At 36.9% G+C, this 17,193-nt stretch overlaps 1 protein-coding gene across 21 annotated transcripts in view; it reads right to left on the reverse strand.

Moving 5' to 3' along the window:
- Positions 1 to 17,193, reverse strand: part of FBXW7 (F-box and WD repeat domain containing 7) — a 274,164-nt gene that overhangs the window by 187,201 nt on the left and 69,770 nt on the right. For 6 of the 21 annotated variants that reach the window (XM_064267573.1, XM_064267571.1, XM_023557124.2 and 3 more), the window contains 2 exons: positions 10,709 to 10,847; positions 7,737 to 7,784 (listed from right to left, as the gene is read on the reverse strand). The exons of 2 other annotated variants lie outside the window; for them this stretch is intronic. In XM_064267573.1, coding sequence (XP_064123643.1) covers positions 7,737 to 7,784; positions 10,709 to 10,822 — 162 coding nt within the window. In that variant the 5' untranslated portion in view covers positions 10,823 to 10,847. Of the gene's footprint in view, positions 1 to 1,042; positions 1,161 to 1,527; positions 1,590 to 2,305; positions 2,392 to 7,736; positions 7,785 to 10,691; positions 10,945 to 17,193 lie in introns of those variants that run through there. 13 more of the 21 variants (XM_003417534.4, XM_010597200.3, XM_023557128.2 and 10 more) reach the window with 7 other exon arrangements.

The raw sequence follows: 17,193 nt of genomic DNA on the forward strand, positions 1-17,193 counted from the left end.
ATATATCTCACAGGTCTCTGAACCTCTGTTCATTTGTCTCCATTCTTTCTTTGCTCTAACCTTCAGACTGATGACTTTTATTAATCTGTCTTTAAGTTAACTGATGCTTCTGCCATCTCTGCTCAAATGCTGTGCCCATCTAAATTTTCATTTGATACTGAACTTTTCAGCTCGAAAATTTCCTTTTGCTCCTTCTTTACAGTGTACTTCTCTGTTCAGATCCCCTATCTGTTTACTCATGAAAACTATATTTTTCTTTAATTCTTTAAACACAGGTTCCCTTGCTTCTCTGAATATATTTAGAGCAGCTTTGAAGTATTGTTTTTTTTTTTTTTTCTGGTCTCTTAAATTCAACATCAGAATCAAATTAACTGAAAAAAGAAAATTAATTGATTTTTTTTTAAATCTAAAAATAAATCACATTTCTACTTTCTTCACATATCTGGCAATTTTTGGTTGAAAACAGACACTTAAATAATGTGTTGCAGTGACTCTGGTTTCTATTCTTTTATTTTTCCCAAAGACTATTATTTTGTTACAGCTGTTGCCCTAATAAGCTTGCCTGGACTCAAACTACACACTCTGTCTCCCTTGCAGTATGCAACAACTGATTTTGCTTAGACCCTTCACCTTCTAGCTGCTTTGTTTTGGCCTGATGTGCTAGGGGCTACCCCATGACTAAGCAGTTTGGTGGTAAGCCTAGGGACTGGGAAGAGATTGCATTCAAATGTACAGGGCATATCCTTGGAAGGAATCTTGCCTTCCTTTCAGGGTTTCTCCCCTAAATTTTCAACTGTCCTGTCAGCCTCATGCTCTTTCCTCTGATACCTCAAGCAAGTAAAGCTTCAGGTTTCTGCCACCCAAGTTATATGCAAGTTGGGAAATGGACTCAATGCAAAAAAGACACAAACTCTTTCAAGAGCAGATTCCTCTCGTTTCTGCCTGCTTTTACAATGAAGTCCCTGGGGTCTCTCCCATGCATGCACAGTTTAGTAGTCAACCATTATTTGAACAGAGTTTATATTCACACTTTGGGTCTTACCTCTTCATTGGTTCTCTTCCTTCCATCTCTTCAACGGTTCTCTTGCTTGACTAAATTTCCTGTTGCTTGGCCAGCCCTAACTTCACTCCTATGCCATGGGAGACAGCGATGCACCACCCTAGGGCAAGGAAGCCCCACACTTATAATTCTTATCCATTGTAGTTGCAGACTTTAAACGTAACCTCTCTTCTGGCTTCTGCTTCCTTTTATCATTTTCCACTGTTTTTATATAGTTAGGGGGTTTTCTAATATTTTGTCCAGATTTTATATCTGTTACCTGAGGGATGGTTCTCTCAAACATTCACTGGCATTTATATTATCACCAGAAATCAGAAACTCAAAATTATATCAATTTTGATGGAAAATTTCTCACATGCTTAATTTCCATTTCTTCCAGCAAGTCAGAACTTTTATATCATCACACAAGAATTTAGTCTCACAATGTGACTCCCACCTTTTAATCTTCTTTCCCTTTTTTAACTCACCTAGTACACTAAGAATAATTTTTCCTGTCTGTCATACTGCTTCATCATCTAAAGAATGTTTTCTGTGAAAGCCAGAAAACATATGATCAGAAACGTACTTTTAAATTTCAGCTCCACCACTGCCTTTAATACCATAAGCAAATCACAATCTCTGTGAATCTTATTTCCACCATTTGTAAATAAAAATATCATATGAATCATTAATTAAGGTTAGGACCGAAACATGGTATCTGATGTCAACAAGTGAAGACAAGAGTCAGCATAAGACATTATAAGGTCTATGATAAAACCATAATCTAAAAAAAGAATTGAACGAGTTGGGAAACTCAGGTAATTTTTAGTTGCTTCACTGATTTAACAAACATTTACTGAGTTCCAGCTATATACCAAGCATTGTACAACACAAAAATTTCAACTTTGGAAAAAACAATTTTGGGTGCTGAGGACATAAATAACTTAGCTAGTGGTAGGACAGGTCATGAAGGAAAATGTGGCATCTGTGGGTCATGACAAATTTGTGATAATTTACATAAGAAAACAGAGACCAATTTTCCAGGGATGATGTCTAAGGAAGAGAAAAACTGCAATCCAGTTTCTACCTAAGGAGTATGTAAAGGAAGAAAGCAATAACAAAACAAACATTTAATTAGAGAGACAACAGAAGAACCACTAAAGACTAAAGAACAATATTACAGAAAATAAGGGAGAAGTGCATTTTAAGAAGAAGCAAAATGTCAAGTGATGAAAAAGGTAGGACAGGATGAGAAATGAAAAGTACCAATTTAGCAATCTGGAACTCAGTCTTGATCTTGGGGATGAAACGAAGCATTTTAACATCACCCCAGCCAATGTCTGTCCATCTACCTGGATAGGTGAGAAAAGTGGTTTACTTTTCCTTGAGAAAGCAAAATACCAGGAGAAACGACAGTCGAACTGCAGAATGTAGCTGAATAAGAGTTAGGAAACTGGAGATACCTAAACACGGTATCATAAATCAAACAAGTGCAGCAATAGTGGGAATAAAGAAAGAAGTAAGATATTTTTCAAGGTTAAGTGTGACAAGACAGGAAGCCCAACAATAATAGAAAATAGCAAGGTTTCAGTGTATGGGAGAAGGAATAAGGCTAAGAAAACAGATTTTAACTTTCAATACAAACGGAAACACCTTGTTCTCTGAGTAAAGGTAGAATGAGGAAAGAAAGGACGAAAATGGAAAAAAAAGACAAGAGAAATAGGTTTAAAACTAGTCATTTGAGGACAATGGAAAGGTCCCAAATAACAAACGGGGAATGAAATAGGAATGAAAAAGAGATTAAGGATTGTCAGAAAGCACCAAGGACCAACTAAGCTAGGGGAAAAAAGTGAATTTATACTAGAACATCTCAGGACAGTAAACCCAGCAAACAAAGCTAAGCAACCTAGGAACAGAAACAAAAATAGTAGAGATGAACAGTTCTAACAATTTAGTTTAACAGACTGGGAAATACATAAAGAAAGATCAAGAGAGTATGGGAATCCTGGGTATTAGTAAGAATTAAACTGAGATGGCTAACAGATTGAAGGGAGTCCCTTCCCTAGGTAGTTGTAAATAGTTAACATGCTTGGCTGCTAACCAAAAAGTTGGAGGTTCAAGTCAACCCAGATGTACCTTGGAAGAAAGGCTTGGTGATCTATTTCACAGAAAAGAGCCACTGAAAACCCTATGCAGCACACACATGGGGTCACCATGAGTCAAAATGACAGAACAAAACTGGTTTTAATATATTGAATGTGGGTTAATCTGGATTAAATTTTTCATTAAATAACAAAGTTTTTAAGAAAACCTACCTTGCATATATATATATTACTTTGCATGATGTGGTTACTGTAGTAACTTTAAAAAAAAAAAAAACTCTTCAGGAAGCAAGATATAGAACAAGAAGTAACAGAGGAAAGAAGAGGGCACAAAAGACATTTTGCCTTAATTCAGTCCTAAATGGGCCGCCAAAATCCTCTTAAGTTACCACACTGACATATACAAAAAGAAGTAGCTCTTCCAACTATTTTTTATCACTATTAAAAATTTAACACCATCATGAATTAGATGCATCAATTTTTATTTCCTTTCCATTGCAAAAATGTCTGTGGATGGTATAACATAAACTGTAAAAACATAATGTATGGAACAATAATACTCATCCAATGGGCACTCAAGTGATTGCTATTCATTGGACAACATGATTTAAAATCAACTAACGAGAAGAATATGAGTAGTCTTAGCTTTATCAGATTTCACTAAAATAGCCTCTTAGTTATTTGAAATCAGCACACAGTACTACTGTAAGATAATATGAAGGGTAAGAACAAAACAATCAATTCCTCTGGTAAAAATACGCCTATTACATTTATATCACAACCCCTTATCAAAAGGTCAGCATTTTGAACCCACCAGTTGCTCCTTAGAAACCCTATGAGACAGTTCTACTCTGTCCTATAGGGTTGCTATGAGTTGGAACCAATTCAACAGCACGGGTTTTGTTTGGTATTTTTGGTTACCCTACCAAGAGCATTGACTTTGCATTGTTATAAACCACTTCTCCAAGAAACTAAATCAGACGGCATTATAGGCCAATACATTCTGAAATATACCTTCAACTGACATAAGAAGCCATCTAGTGATCAAAATAACTAAAAAGGTCCTATAAAAATTTAAAATTCACGTTTTTAATAAAAACAGACACAAAAACTACATATTCCATATGTAAGTTTACAAAAACATTGAAATATTATTGCCTATAATAATCTGTACAAGATTAAAATCAGTTAGATTTTCAAAATCTATTCTCTCTTCATAAGGAAGATCAAAAGTCAGTGGCTCATTAATGTATAATATCAAATAGGCAATAAATACCATGATAAACTAAACCACAAAGGACGTCCCCCATCTCTAAACAAAAAAACTAAACATGAATTCACAAGACTAATGTCTACAAATGTATTACGCACAGCTAACATTTTAACAGTAACACATGGAATCAAAACTAAGGTTTTGCTTAAAACAATTAGCTAAGGATGTGAAGCAGAAATACAGTAATAATTGCTTCCTTTCGGCTCTGGCTGTCAAACACAGGAAATACTAATACTTTACAGTCTTATAATATCTTGTCATAAACCTCGACTATCAATGAATATTTATTTTAAAATAAACAGTAACACCAAAAGCAGAAGCAACAAAAATAAATTAGATTTCATCAAAATTTAAAACTTTTCTACTTTGAAGAACAGCATCAAGAAAATGAAAATTAAACTCACACAATGGGAAAAAATACCTACAAATTATGCATCTGAGACTAGTTTCCAGAATATATAAAAACCTCTTATAATTCAACAAAAGAAGACAAATAACTCAATTGAGAAATGGGCAAAAGATTGTCATACATTTCCCCCAAAGAATACATTCGACTGGTCAATAAGCACATAAAAAGGTTTTCAACATGATCGTCATTAACCACAAAAAAAAAAAAAAAACCCCCGCTGCCATCCATTGATTCTGACTCAGAGTGACCGTACACAATAGAGTAGAACTGCCCCATAGGGTTTCCAAGGAGCAGCTGGTGGATTCAACCTTTTAGTTGGCAGCCAAACTCTAACTAGGGCTCCTATCAGTCATTAGTGAAATGCAAATCAAAAGCACAACGAGATAACTACTTCACAACAACTAGAATTGCTAAAATACAAAAGAGACTGACAATAATAAGTGTTGATTAGAATGCGGAGAAATTGGAACCCTCATAAAGTGTTGATGGGATTATAAAACTGTACAGCCATTTTGACAGTTCCTGAGAAAGTTAAACATATCATTACAACATGATCCAGCAATTTCACTCCTACATTCTCTTCCACCCAAGAGAAGTGAAAGTATGTCCACACAAACCCATACAAGGATGCTCATAGTAGAAGCATTCTTAATAGCCAAATAGTGGAAACAACCCAAATGTCCATCAAATGATGACTGGATCAACAAAATTTGGTAGATTCATACATCCAAAAAATCAAACCAAACTCACTGCCATTGAGTCAATTCCAACTCACAGCAATCTCAGAGGGTTTCCAAGACTACAACTCTCTACAGAAGCAGACTGCCACATTTTTCTCCCACGGAGCCACTGGTGGTTTCGAACCACCGACCTTTTGGTTAGCAGTCAATCGCTTAACCACTGTGCCACTGGGGTTAGATTCATACAATAGAATATTATTCGGTCATAAAAATGAAGTACCGATGCAGGTTACGACATGGATGAACCTTGAAAACATTACACTAACTCAAAGAAGCCAGACACAAACGGACGCACATTACATGATTCCATTTATATGAAACACCCAGAACAGGTAAATCCATAGAGATAAAAGGAGATTTTTTTTTTAGTGCTTGAGCAGGGAGGTTGGTCTGCAGGAAAATGGAAGGTGACCGCTAACGGGTTCAGAGTTTTCAGTTTGTTTTAGGCGGGAGGGTAATGAAAGTGTCCTAAAATTAGATAGTAATAATGGCTGTTCAACACTGTGAATATAGCAAAAAGCAATAACTGTACAATTGAAAGGGATAAATTTTCTGCTATGCAAATTACGTATCAATAAAGCTATTATATAAAAAGTTAATTTACAAAGATGACTGCAAATATTTCATAAGGATATATAATGCAAAGATGACTTGCATCCCTCAAGACTAACTCAAATGTATGCATCAGTGGGGGTAAATGCCAGTGAGTTATTCTTTTGAAATCAGTTACCAAATTTTAAAGTAGTAAAAATCTGTTTTACAGGTCTTTATAATATCATTTGAAGTCCCTAAGTTATTAAGACACTCAGCTGTTAACGGGGAAGTTGGAAGTCTGAGTCTACCCAGGGATGCTTCAGAAGAAAGGCCTGGTGATTTATTTCCAAAAAATCAGCCACTAAAAACCCCACGGCGAACAATTCTACTCTGAAAGTCAGAAATGACTCAACAGGAACTGGTATATCATTTGCTCCTTAAAATGTTACTTTTAACATTTAACTGTTAAGCACCCACTATGATTATTATCTGGAGCCCTGGTGGCAGAAGGGTTAAAGTGCTTGGCTGCTAACCAAAAGGTCAGTGGTTTGAATCCACCAGTCGCTCTGCAGGAGAAAGATATGGCAGTCTGCTTCCGTAAACATTTACAACCTTGGAAACACTACAGGGCAGTTCTACTCTGTCCTACAGGATCACTATGAGTCAAAATCGACTTGACAGCAAGGGTTTGGTTTTTTGGGTTATGATTATTAGACAACTGTAGAAACATCACTTAGTAGAATATTTAGTGTTTCAAACACCTTAAAAAGTGTAAAGAAACCAATGCTTCTTCATGTACTTTAGAAAACTCCTTTAGCTAAGCAAATAAATGTAGTCATCCTTTAAAAATTTTTTATTGACTACATTACAAACAACCAAAAAACCCATTATAAACAACCAAAAACCCATATTATGACACTTGATAATTCAATACCTCAGCACTTTCCCATTTTTGAAGTATATTTAATAACTTCGAAATTTAACATGATTAACCAAAGCACTATATTATAAATATATGCAGTTGAAGTAAAACACATTCTGAGATTAACTCTCTTAGCTTACCACAAATAAAAATATAAAAGCTTTATCAAGTAAAATAATAAGTTTATAAAATTCTTAACTACAGACACCTACCAAATTTTTTGTATTTTAATGTTGGAACAAAGGAATGAGAGTATTCTAGATAGCAAACAGCATTAACGCCTGACTGGAGTAATGGTCTTCATTTGGCATGTTAGGGCAAACAGGATCTAATGTGCGGAGAGGTCCAACTAATGGATGGCTAAAGATTAAATTTATACTTGTTTCAGCAGATAATAGAGAACTATTACAAAATATCAGGTAGGGAAAATTCTGTTTTATTCATAAAGTATTACCATTCCTACCCACTAAGACCACTTCTTTCCTTGAACTCTTTTATACGCTTAGTTTGAATACCGGAAGAATTTTCTGGATACAATGTATAGAAAGGATGAGAGGGGGACCATGAGGGTCATAAAGAGAAGAAATCCCAGAGTCTGGGTAAAAATTAGAAGAAATGTAAATTACAACTATACTTGACATTCTAAATTGCAAATGTCATTAACGAAATACATGTGAACTTAAATAACAATATGTAATGAGAAGAATATGTACTTACCAAATATTTAGATAGCCTTTTAAAAATCCCGCTGATGGCTGACGCTCCCTAAATAATAAAAAAGTAAATAAATAAGAAATACTTTCTCAACTTCATAAGTTATACCTACACTGTAAAATTTGCCCAAAAATCCCAACTGGTATGAAACTAATTTGTTTTGTATAACACTTTAAAACACGAAGCATATGCTGAAATTTGGGCACGTGATAAATATAAAACATTTTTCTTAATAATGCTATAAATAAATAAAATTACATGTTTTATATATGGAGAAGTTAATGAATTATCCATACAATGGCAGAATTTACAAAACTACACAAAGATTAAGACCTAGCATAGATCAGGTGTAAAAAAATTATAGATGGCTACAACAGCTGTTAGCAGTGTCTTGGGGAAATATTCTTATGTTAAGTTTCTCCTGGCAATCAATGTACAAATGTCATTACTCTACATTCCAATCACCTAGTTACACATCTAGTTACCACCTTCTAAGCAGCACCTGGATAGAGTCTATACAGTCAGAAGTAGACAGTGACGTGGAGTAATATTTTACGAAGTAAACATTCTATGTTTTTAAAAAAATCAACAGAAGGAAGCACTTAAAAGCCCATTTTATATTGGTACTGAAAAAAATTAAAATGTTTTGTCCACAATGAAAAGAGATGTATAAACTGACACATGAATTTTACTATTTACAAAAGACAGCTGTAAATAATTTTATAATAAATGTAAAGTAAATATCCTTTCAGTCAAGTCTTAAGTCAAAATAATCTTCAAAACAAAGTTCAAAAATTCAATAAAAACACTAAATAATATTTATAGAGCCCTTACTGTTTGCAGGCATTTTGCTAAGTCCTTGAGAAAATTTACATACATACATACATTTTTTTAATTACCTCGTTCACTCCCCACTTCACAATAAAGAAAACTGAGTTTTAGAAAGTGAAACTGTTTCTTTTAAAGTTAGGGGAAAAACAAAGCTATTGTTAAATTCCTTTTAAAGAATCACCAGGATAAAAATCATCTGAGTCCAAAGGTCTAATGGACCACAACTACCACAGCCTCACCAGACCGAACCCAGAACAACCAAATGGTGCCCATCTACCACCACCAATTGCTCTGACAGGGATCACAATAGAGAGTCCCAGCGGCGGGGGGGGGGGGGGGGGGGGGAGTAGAATGAAATTCAAATTCACTAAAAAGAGGCTCAGATTTGCTGGTCTGACAGGACTGGAGAAATCCGAGAGTATGGCCCCCAGAAATCATTTTAACTCAGTACTGAAGTCACTCCCGAGGTTCATTCCTCAGCCAAAGATTAGACAGGTATACACGGCAAACGGAAACCCTGGTGGCATAGCAGTTAAGTGCTACAGCTGCTAACCAAAAGGTCAGCAGTTCGAATCCACCAGGCGCTCCTTAGAAACTCTATGAGGCGGTTCTACTTTGTCCTATAGGGTTGCTATGAGTCAGAATCAACTTGTTGGCAACAGGTTTGTTTTTTTGGTTTATACGGCAAAAAATAACACATGTGAGGAACATGCTTTGTAGTTCAATCATATATAGGAGACTAAATGGGCACATCAGCCCAAAAGCAAAGACAACAAGGCAGTAAGGGAGAGGAAAACTGTACGAATGGAAATGGGGAGCCTGGGGTGGAAAAGGGGAGAGTGTTGACTTGACTCATCGTGGGGTTGGCAGCCAGTGCCACGAAACAATTTGTGTGTTAACTGTTTCATGAGAAACTAATTTGCTTTGTAAACTTTCACCTAAAGTGCAATTTAAAAAAAGAATAAAAATATCTGTCTCAGCAATTGTTGTTGTTGTTGTTAGGTGCCATCCTGTCGGTTCTGACTCACAGTGACCTATACACAACAGAACGAAACACTGCCCGGTCCTGCGTCATCCTTACAATCGTTGTCATGCTTGAGCTCACTGTTGCAGCCACTGTGTCAATTCACCTCCAGAAAATATTGCTGTTGTTGTTGTTGTTAGTTGTCATCGAGTTGATTTCGACTCACGGCAACCCATATGTTACAGAGTAGAACTGCTCCACAGGGTTTTCTTGGCTGTAATCTTAAAGGAAGCAGATCACCAGGGCAGAGCTTCTGAGGTACTACTGGGTGGGTTCATGCTGCCGACTTTCAGGTTAGCAATCATGTACAAACCACTTGAGCCACCCAGGGAAATTACAATACCATTTATTTAAAAAACAAAGCATTTTCTTATGGGCAACCCATGCCAATTGGTTTTTTTATGACTACTGCTATTAAAATCAAAATCAGTAATACGAATTGTATCCATCAACAGTCATGAAAAAAGGGAGAAAAATGCATATTACAGATGTAAATATGAAATATAAGACAATAAACCTTTTATAAGATGACAGGAAAGCACTGTCATGACTTTGAGGCAGGCAAGGCTTTCTTAAACAGGACACACACACACAGAAACATTAGCCATAAAGGAACAGACTGACAAATTGAGCCTCATTAAAATTAAGAAGTTTTGTTCTTAAAAAAAATGAAAATGTAAGCTACAGAGTAGAAGACATACACAATGCACATATCCAACAAAGGATGCATATCCAAAATGCATAAAAAACAACTTCAAATCGCTAAGAAACAGGCAACCCAATTTTTAAGGTGGGCTAAAGACCAAATTAAAACTTCACAAAAAGCCAATAAACATGAAAAGGTGCTCAACATCACTAATCTTAAGGAAATTCAGATTAACACCACAATGAGGTACTATTACCCACCAAAATGCCCAGTTTTTATCTGAAAATCACACAATACCAAGAATAGGTGAGAATGTGAAACAACTGGCAGCCTCAAACACTGCAGGCAGCATTGTAAACTGGTATGACCAATATGGAAAACTGTTCAGCTATACTCCTAAAGCTGGAAATACACATATTCCATGACTAAGCAATACCACTGCTGGGTATATACTCACCAGAGACAGGTACATACCTGCACAAAAAGATATGTACAAAGTTTATCATAGCAACATTGTTCGTAATAACCTAACACTGAATATAATCCAAATGTCCATAGGCAGTGGAATGGAGAAACAAGCTGTGGCATTTTCACACAATGGAATCATAAACCTCTGTGAAAACGAAATAAAAAATAATGTCACACACAAAATAGTATACACCTCACAAACACAATGCTGTGTGAAAGAAGCCATACTGCATGATTCTATTTACATAAAACTCAAAAAACAAGTCAAACTAATCTCTGATTACAAAGTCAGAATAGTAGTTACCTTTAGGGTAAAGGGGTTATTGACTAGGAGAGGACCCAGGAAAGCTGAGAAGCTGACAGTGTTCTAGTTCTTGATCTCGGTTGTAGATAAAAAGGTGTGTTCACTTTATAAAAATTTATCTGTACTTTTCTATATATAAATTACACCTCAGTTTTTTTAAAACTTTATATAAAGATAGATGAAAGGTTATTTCAATAAAATATCTTTAGGCCATCATATAAAATATATATAAATATATATATATAAATAACTTACTAGTTTGCGATCTGAATTTCCTAATAAGGTGTTTCAGTTTATTTCCACTGATTACATAAAGATAAACACGGCTTGTCATTTTGTATTTATAAGTTTAAGAGTAGCTTAAATGTAAGCATAAATTTCATCAGAGAGGAATTCCTTATGATTTTCTATAAATAGTACATAAAATTTTGTAAAAAATCCTAATGATTTTTCTGGACAGGCTCAAGTTAGATTTGTTGTTGCTACCTGCCATCAAGTCGGCCTCCACTCATGGTGATCCCATGTCCACCTGAACAAAACACGGCCAGGTCCCGCACATCCCCTTGATGGGTTGCAGATAGGACCTCTGTGACCCACAGGGTTTTCACTAGCTGATTTTCAGAAGTAGCTCTGCAGGTCCTTCTTCCTAGTCTGTCTTAATATGGACACTTTGCTGAAAACTGCTCAACATCAAAGCAACAAGCAGGCCACCACTGACAGACGGGTGGTGGCTGCACATAAGGGTCACTGGTTGGGAATCAAACTGGGTCTCCCACATGGAAAGCAAGATTTCTATCGCTGAACCACATCAGATTTACAAATGGATGATTCTGCAAACGCAGAAACTGATTTCAAAAGCAATAAGATGCCCAGGCATTCATAAAAACCTTAAAGCAAACTACCTGATCCTGCTGTTTAGAAAATTTTAGACCTTTTTAAACCAATAATCTTTTGTTCCAATATTAGTACTGTACTGGTGGTAATCCACGAGACCTCCTAGGAATTTCTCACTCAAAAGTAACAGGTAGAGGTTCTCTTTTAAACAGATACAGGCAGAAAGAAATGCCTTCCAAATAAATATTCTCATATTCCTAAATGTTTTTCTTTATAGTAAATATAACAACTTTATTCAAAATGTAAACACAGTCCTATTTGTATTTCCTTTAAGCCATTTTTATATCGTTGTTGTTGCTGTGAGGTGCCGTCGAGTCAGTTCTGACTCATAGTGACCCTGTGCACAACAGAACGAAACACTGCCCAGTCCTGTTGCCATCCTTACAATCATTGTTATGCTTGAGCTCATTGTTGCAGCCACTGTGTCAATCCACCTTGTTGACAGTCTTCCTCTTTTCTGCTGACCCTGTACTCTGCCAAGCGTGATGTCCTTCTCCAGGGACTGATCCCTCCTGACAACATGTCCAAGGTATGTAAGACGCAGTCTCAACATCCTTGCCTCTAAGGAGCATTCTGGCCCCACTTCTGCCAAGACAGATTTGTTCATTCTTTTCGCAGCCCGTGGTATATTCAATATTCTTTGCCAACACCACAATTCAAAGGCATCAACTCTTCTTCGGTTCTTCCTTATTCGTTGTCCAGCTTTCACGTGCATATGATGTAACAGAAAATACCATGGCTTGGGTCAGGCGCACCTTAGCCTTCAGGGTGACATCTTTGGTCTTCAACACTTTGAAGAAGACCTTTGCAGCAGATTTACCCAATGCAATGCATCTTTTGATTTCTTGACTGCTGCTTCCATGGCTGTTGATTGTGGATCCAAGTAAAATGAAATCCTTGACACCTTCAATCTTTTCTCCATTTATCGTGATGTTGCTCACTGGTCCAGTTGTGAGGATTTTTGTTTTCTTTATGTTGAAGTGTAACGCATACTGAAGGCTGTGGTCTTTGATCTTCATTGGTAAGTGCTTCAAGTCCTCTTCACTTTCAGCAAGCAAGGTTGTGTCATCTGCATAACACAGGTTGTTAATGAGTCTTCCTCCAACCCTGATGCCCCCTTCTTCTCCATATAGTCCAGCTTCTCGGATAATTTGTTCAGCATACAGATTAAATAGGTATGGTGAAAGAATACAATCATGACGCACACCTTTCCTGACTTTAAACCAATCAGTAACCCCTTGTTCTGTCTGAACAACTGCCTCTTGATCTATGTAAAGGTTCCTCACGAGCACAACTAAGTGCTCTGAAATTCCCATTCTTCGCAGTGTTATCCATAGTTTGTTATAATCCATGCAGTTGAATGCCTTTGCGCAGTCAATAAAACATAAGTAAACATCCTTCTCGTATTCTCTGCTTTCGGCCAGGATCCATCTGACATCAGCAATGATATCCCTGGTTCCACGTCCTCTTCTGAAACCAGCCTGAATTTCTGGCAGTTCCCTGTCGATGTACTGCTGCAGCCGTTTTTGAATGATCTTCAGCAAAATTTTGCTTGCCTGTGATATTAATGATATTGTTCGATAATTTCCACATTCAGTTGGATCACCTTTCTTGGGAATAGGCATAAATATGGATCTCTTCCAGTCAGTTGGCCAGGAAGCTGTCTTCCATATTTCTTGGCATAGACAAGTGAGCACCTCCAGTGCTGCATCTGTTTGTTGAAACATCTCAATTGATATTTCATCAATTCCTGGAGCCTTGTTTTTTGCCAATGCCTTCAGAGCACCTAGGACTTCTTCTGTCAGTACCATTGGTTCCTGATCAAATGCCACCTCTTGAAATGGTTGAATATCGACTAATTCTTTTTGGTATAATGACTCTGTGTATTCCTTCCATCTTCTTTTGATATTTCCTGCGTCATTTAATATTTTCCCCCACGGAATCCTTCACTATTGCAACTCAAGGCTTTTGTCTGTCAGCTTGTCGTACTGTGGGGGCTTGTGCGTTGCTGTGATGCTGGAAGCTATGCCACTGGTATTCAGATACCAGCAGGGTCACCCATGGAGGACAGGTTTCAGCTGACCTTCCAGACTAAGACACACAGGGAAGAAGGACCCGGCAGTCTACTTCTGAAAAGCATTAGCCAGTGAAAACCTTATCAATAGCAGCAGAATATTGTCTGACATAGTGCTGGAAAATGAGCCCCCCAGGTTGGAAGGCACTCAAAAGATGACTGGGGAAGAGCTGCCTCCTCAAAGTAGAGTCGACCCTAATGACATGGACGGAGTAAAGCTTTCGGGACCTTCATTTGCTGATGTGGCAAAACGAGAAGAAACAGCTGCAATCATCCATTAATAATCAGAACCTGGAATGTATGAAGTATGAATCTAGGAAAATTGGAAATCGTCAAAAATGAAATGGAACGCGTACACATATTTTTGTATTACATTTTCCAAATCACTTTTTTAAATCTAATCAACTTTTGATCTTCCCTCTAAATTAAACAACATCATTATTTGATCAGATGTGAAAAATTATCCTTGGTGGAGACCTGCCTTATTAGTATTTACAACCACGTATTTGTCGTGGACTGCTCTTATATTTTTGGTTGTTGTTTTGAATCTCTAAGACAAAGCTGAGAGGTAGGAGGGCAGCACAGGTCCCATTAGGTCACTTCCCTGAGCAACTCCCAGAGGCTAAGGAACCTGTAAGTTTTCTCCTCAGGCTAGCACCCTTTGGGTATACTTTACTTTGGACTACTTATCAAAACCTTTTAAGAATCCTCCTCAGTCTTGGGTTGTTTTATCTGTAAGAGTCTCGCCCTGGGAGAGGTCTCCTCTCCAAACTTCCAATCAACCAGGAATCATAGATTATCAGATTTTTGCCTGAAGACAGTCAACCATCCAGTAGGGGTTCTGGGATACAAGGTGCATAAGCCACACTTTCAGCTAAATATAACCACACTCTCCTTGGTTTGAGTCAGTCTACGTGCCTCCTCCAGGCCAAACATCTGCTTCTTCTACTTCATGTACTTATCCTTCTAAATGCCATCATGTTACTATGAATAACTTAAGACGGTGACCACTTTGGGCAATTTTTGATACAAACAAAATTGTTAACTTGAGAGAGACACTTCAGAAGAAAAAAAAAAGCTTCATGAGAAGTTTGTTTAATCTTTCTAAAAGAGAAAGATCAATTTACTGAATGTAAGAGACTCCCCACAAAGGTCACAAATCTCAGCAATACAAGACAGACAAATACTAACTGGAGGACTAGGATCTTAGTTTACGGTTCACTTCGAAGCCAAGAGCCAACAGTGCCCAAGTTAGGTCAAGACAATAGATTCCATTCCTAATGAAAAGAGCCCGCAGAACCAGATACAGGTCTATGAGACAAATCACCCAATTTTATGATTTCTAGTAATATTAAAGATCTGAGAGAAGGCTGTAGGAACGTAAGGAGAACGTTTTTCGCCTGAATCAAAAGATGCATAATAAATTCAGTGACAGCACGCTGTTCATTCAGCAATAAATCTAGTGACTTACAACCACGTAAACACAGGTATTGGAAAATCCAACATCTTTAAAATGTGCTAATGATTTCTCTTTCTAAGATACTATGATTTTTTTTGTTGTTGTTTTTAATATGAATCTTAAGGGTGGCAAAGTTGGAGCTAGACTGTTGAAGACTACATAAAGGCAGGGACGTAGCCAGCCAAGAGTTAAGAACAGTCACACAGACATCAAATCTTGAATTACCTGGACCAAAAAAAAGGACCAAAGCATTACCAAAATCACTTCTCAAATTACCAAACACCCATTCACTTTAGCCTAATTAAAACATTTTATAAATCAATCTGGTGCAAATCAAAAGTTTACCTCCACCTTTATACTGAATTGAATTCTATCACCTTATACCCTTCAAATTTTTGTAAAAAAAGCCTCACACCATAACAATACTTTTTAAATGATGTAAAATTTTACTTAAAATTCTCATTTTGCGTTCCTATTTCCTTTACAAAAAAAGGCAGAGCACTCAGTATTTATCTTCTCAACTACCTTGCCTAAGTACTACAAAAACAAGAAGGAATGCTTATAAGCTATCTCAAAAAATTTCAAAGGATCCTTCAACTTTTTGATGATAGTCTTAGGGACAAAACCAACGAATTTAAAAAATAAACTCAGAATACTTTTCAAATATCTGACTGACACACCAGTTGTTAAAACATTAAAAAAATTAAAACCTTTTAATATAACTTACTTGCATCTTTATAATCCTTTCAAAATATAACTACACCTTTCTAGAGTTATGCCCTACTGAGAGCATGCCCGTAAAAGCACTGTTCTTCATCATTTCCACAAACCTTAAAAGTATTTCTAAATTCCTCACAATTCTTGCCAATGTTTACAAAGTACTTCTAATGACGCCAGGGCCTTAAATCTTTCACTGTCCTCTCTCCATACTCTTTAAATCAACAAAAGCCCCAGCTGATCACTTTACTGCAGTGACATCCAACCACTGTGAGAATTCTAATCACCTTCCAAAAAATAAACTTTATCTGGAAACATAAACTGTTTACCCACTTTGATATCTGCAACAGGCAGATTCTGCAACAAACTGAAACCTTATGCATGGAGTCCTAATATCCCACTAATCCCAAGATTACAATATTCAAACCCAGTTAACAAAAAAAAAAGGACTGCTACAATAACTGAGGAAAGATGGAACATATTAACTCTTTAAACTTGTGCTACAAAGTGTAACTCATACTATTCTGAAGTACACAAAGGTTACACAAAATCAAATATATCACTACTATTTAACCAATGTGGAAAGCAAAGGGCCCACGGGGATGTATTTGAAAATTATACAGTAAAAAGGAACCCTGGTGGCACAATGTTTAAGCTCTCAGCTGCTAACTGAAAAGTTGGCAGCTTGAACCCACCCAGTGGCTTGAGAGAAAGACCTGGAGATTTGCTCCTCTAAAGGTTAACCAAGTTCACAGCTGTCGAGTTGACTCTAGCTTACAGAGACCCTATAAAACACAGCAGAATTGCCCAAAGGGTTTCCAAGTCTGTAATCTTTAAGGAAGCAGATTTCTCCCATAGAACAGCTGGTGTGTTCAAACCACTGACCTTTCAATTAGCATCGCAGCACTTAACCACACTGTACCACCAGGGCTGCTTCCCGTAAAGATTACAGCCTAGGAAACCCTATAGGGGAGTTCTACCTTATCATACAGGGTCGCTATGAGTCAAAATTGACTGGTGGCATACAACAACAGCAGATAGTA

The sequence above is a fragment of the Loxodonta africana genome, chromosome 13 (genome assembly GCF_030014295.1).
Source record: "Loxodonta africana isolate mLoxAfr1 chromosome 13, mLoxAfr1.hap2, whole genome shotgun sequence".
NCBI lineage: Eukaryota > Metazoa > Chordata > Mammalia > Proboscidea > Elephantidae > Loxodonta > Loxodonta africana.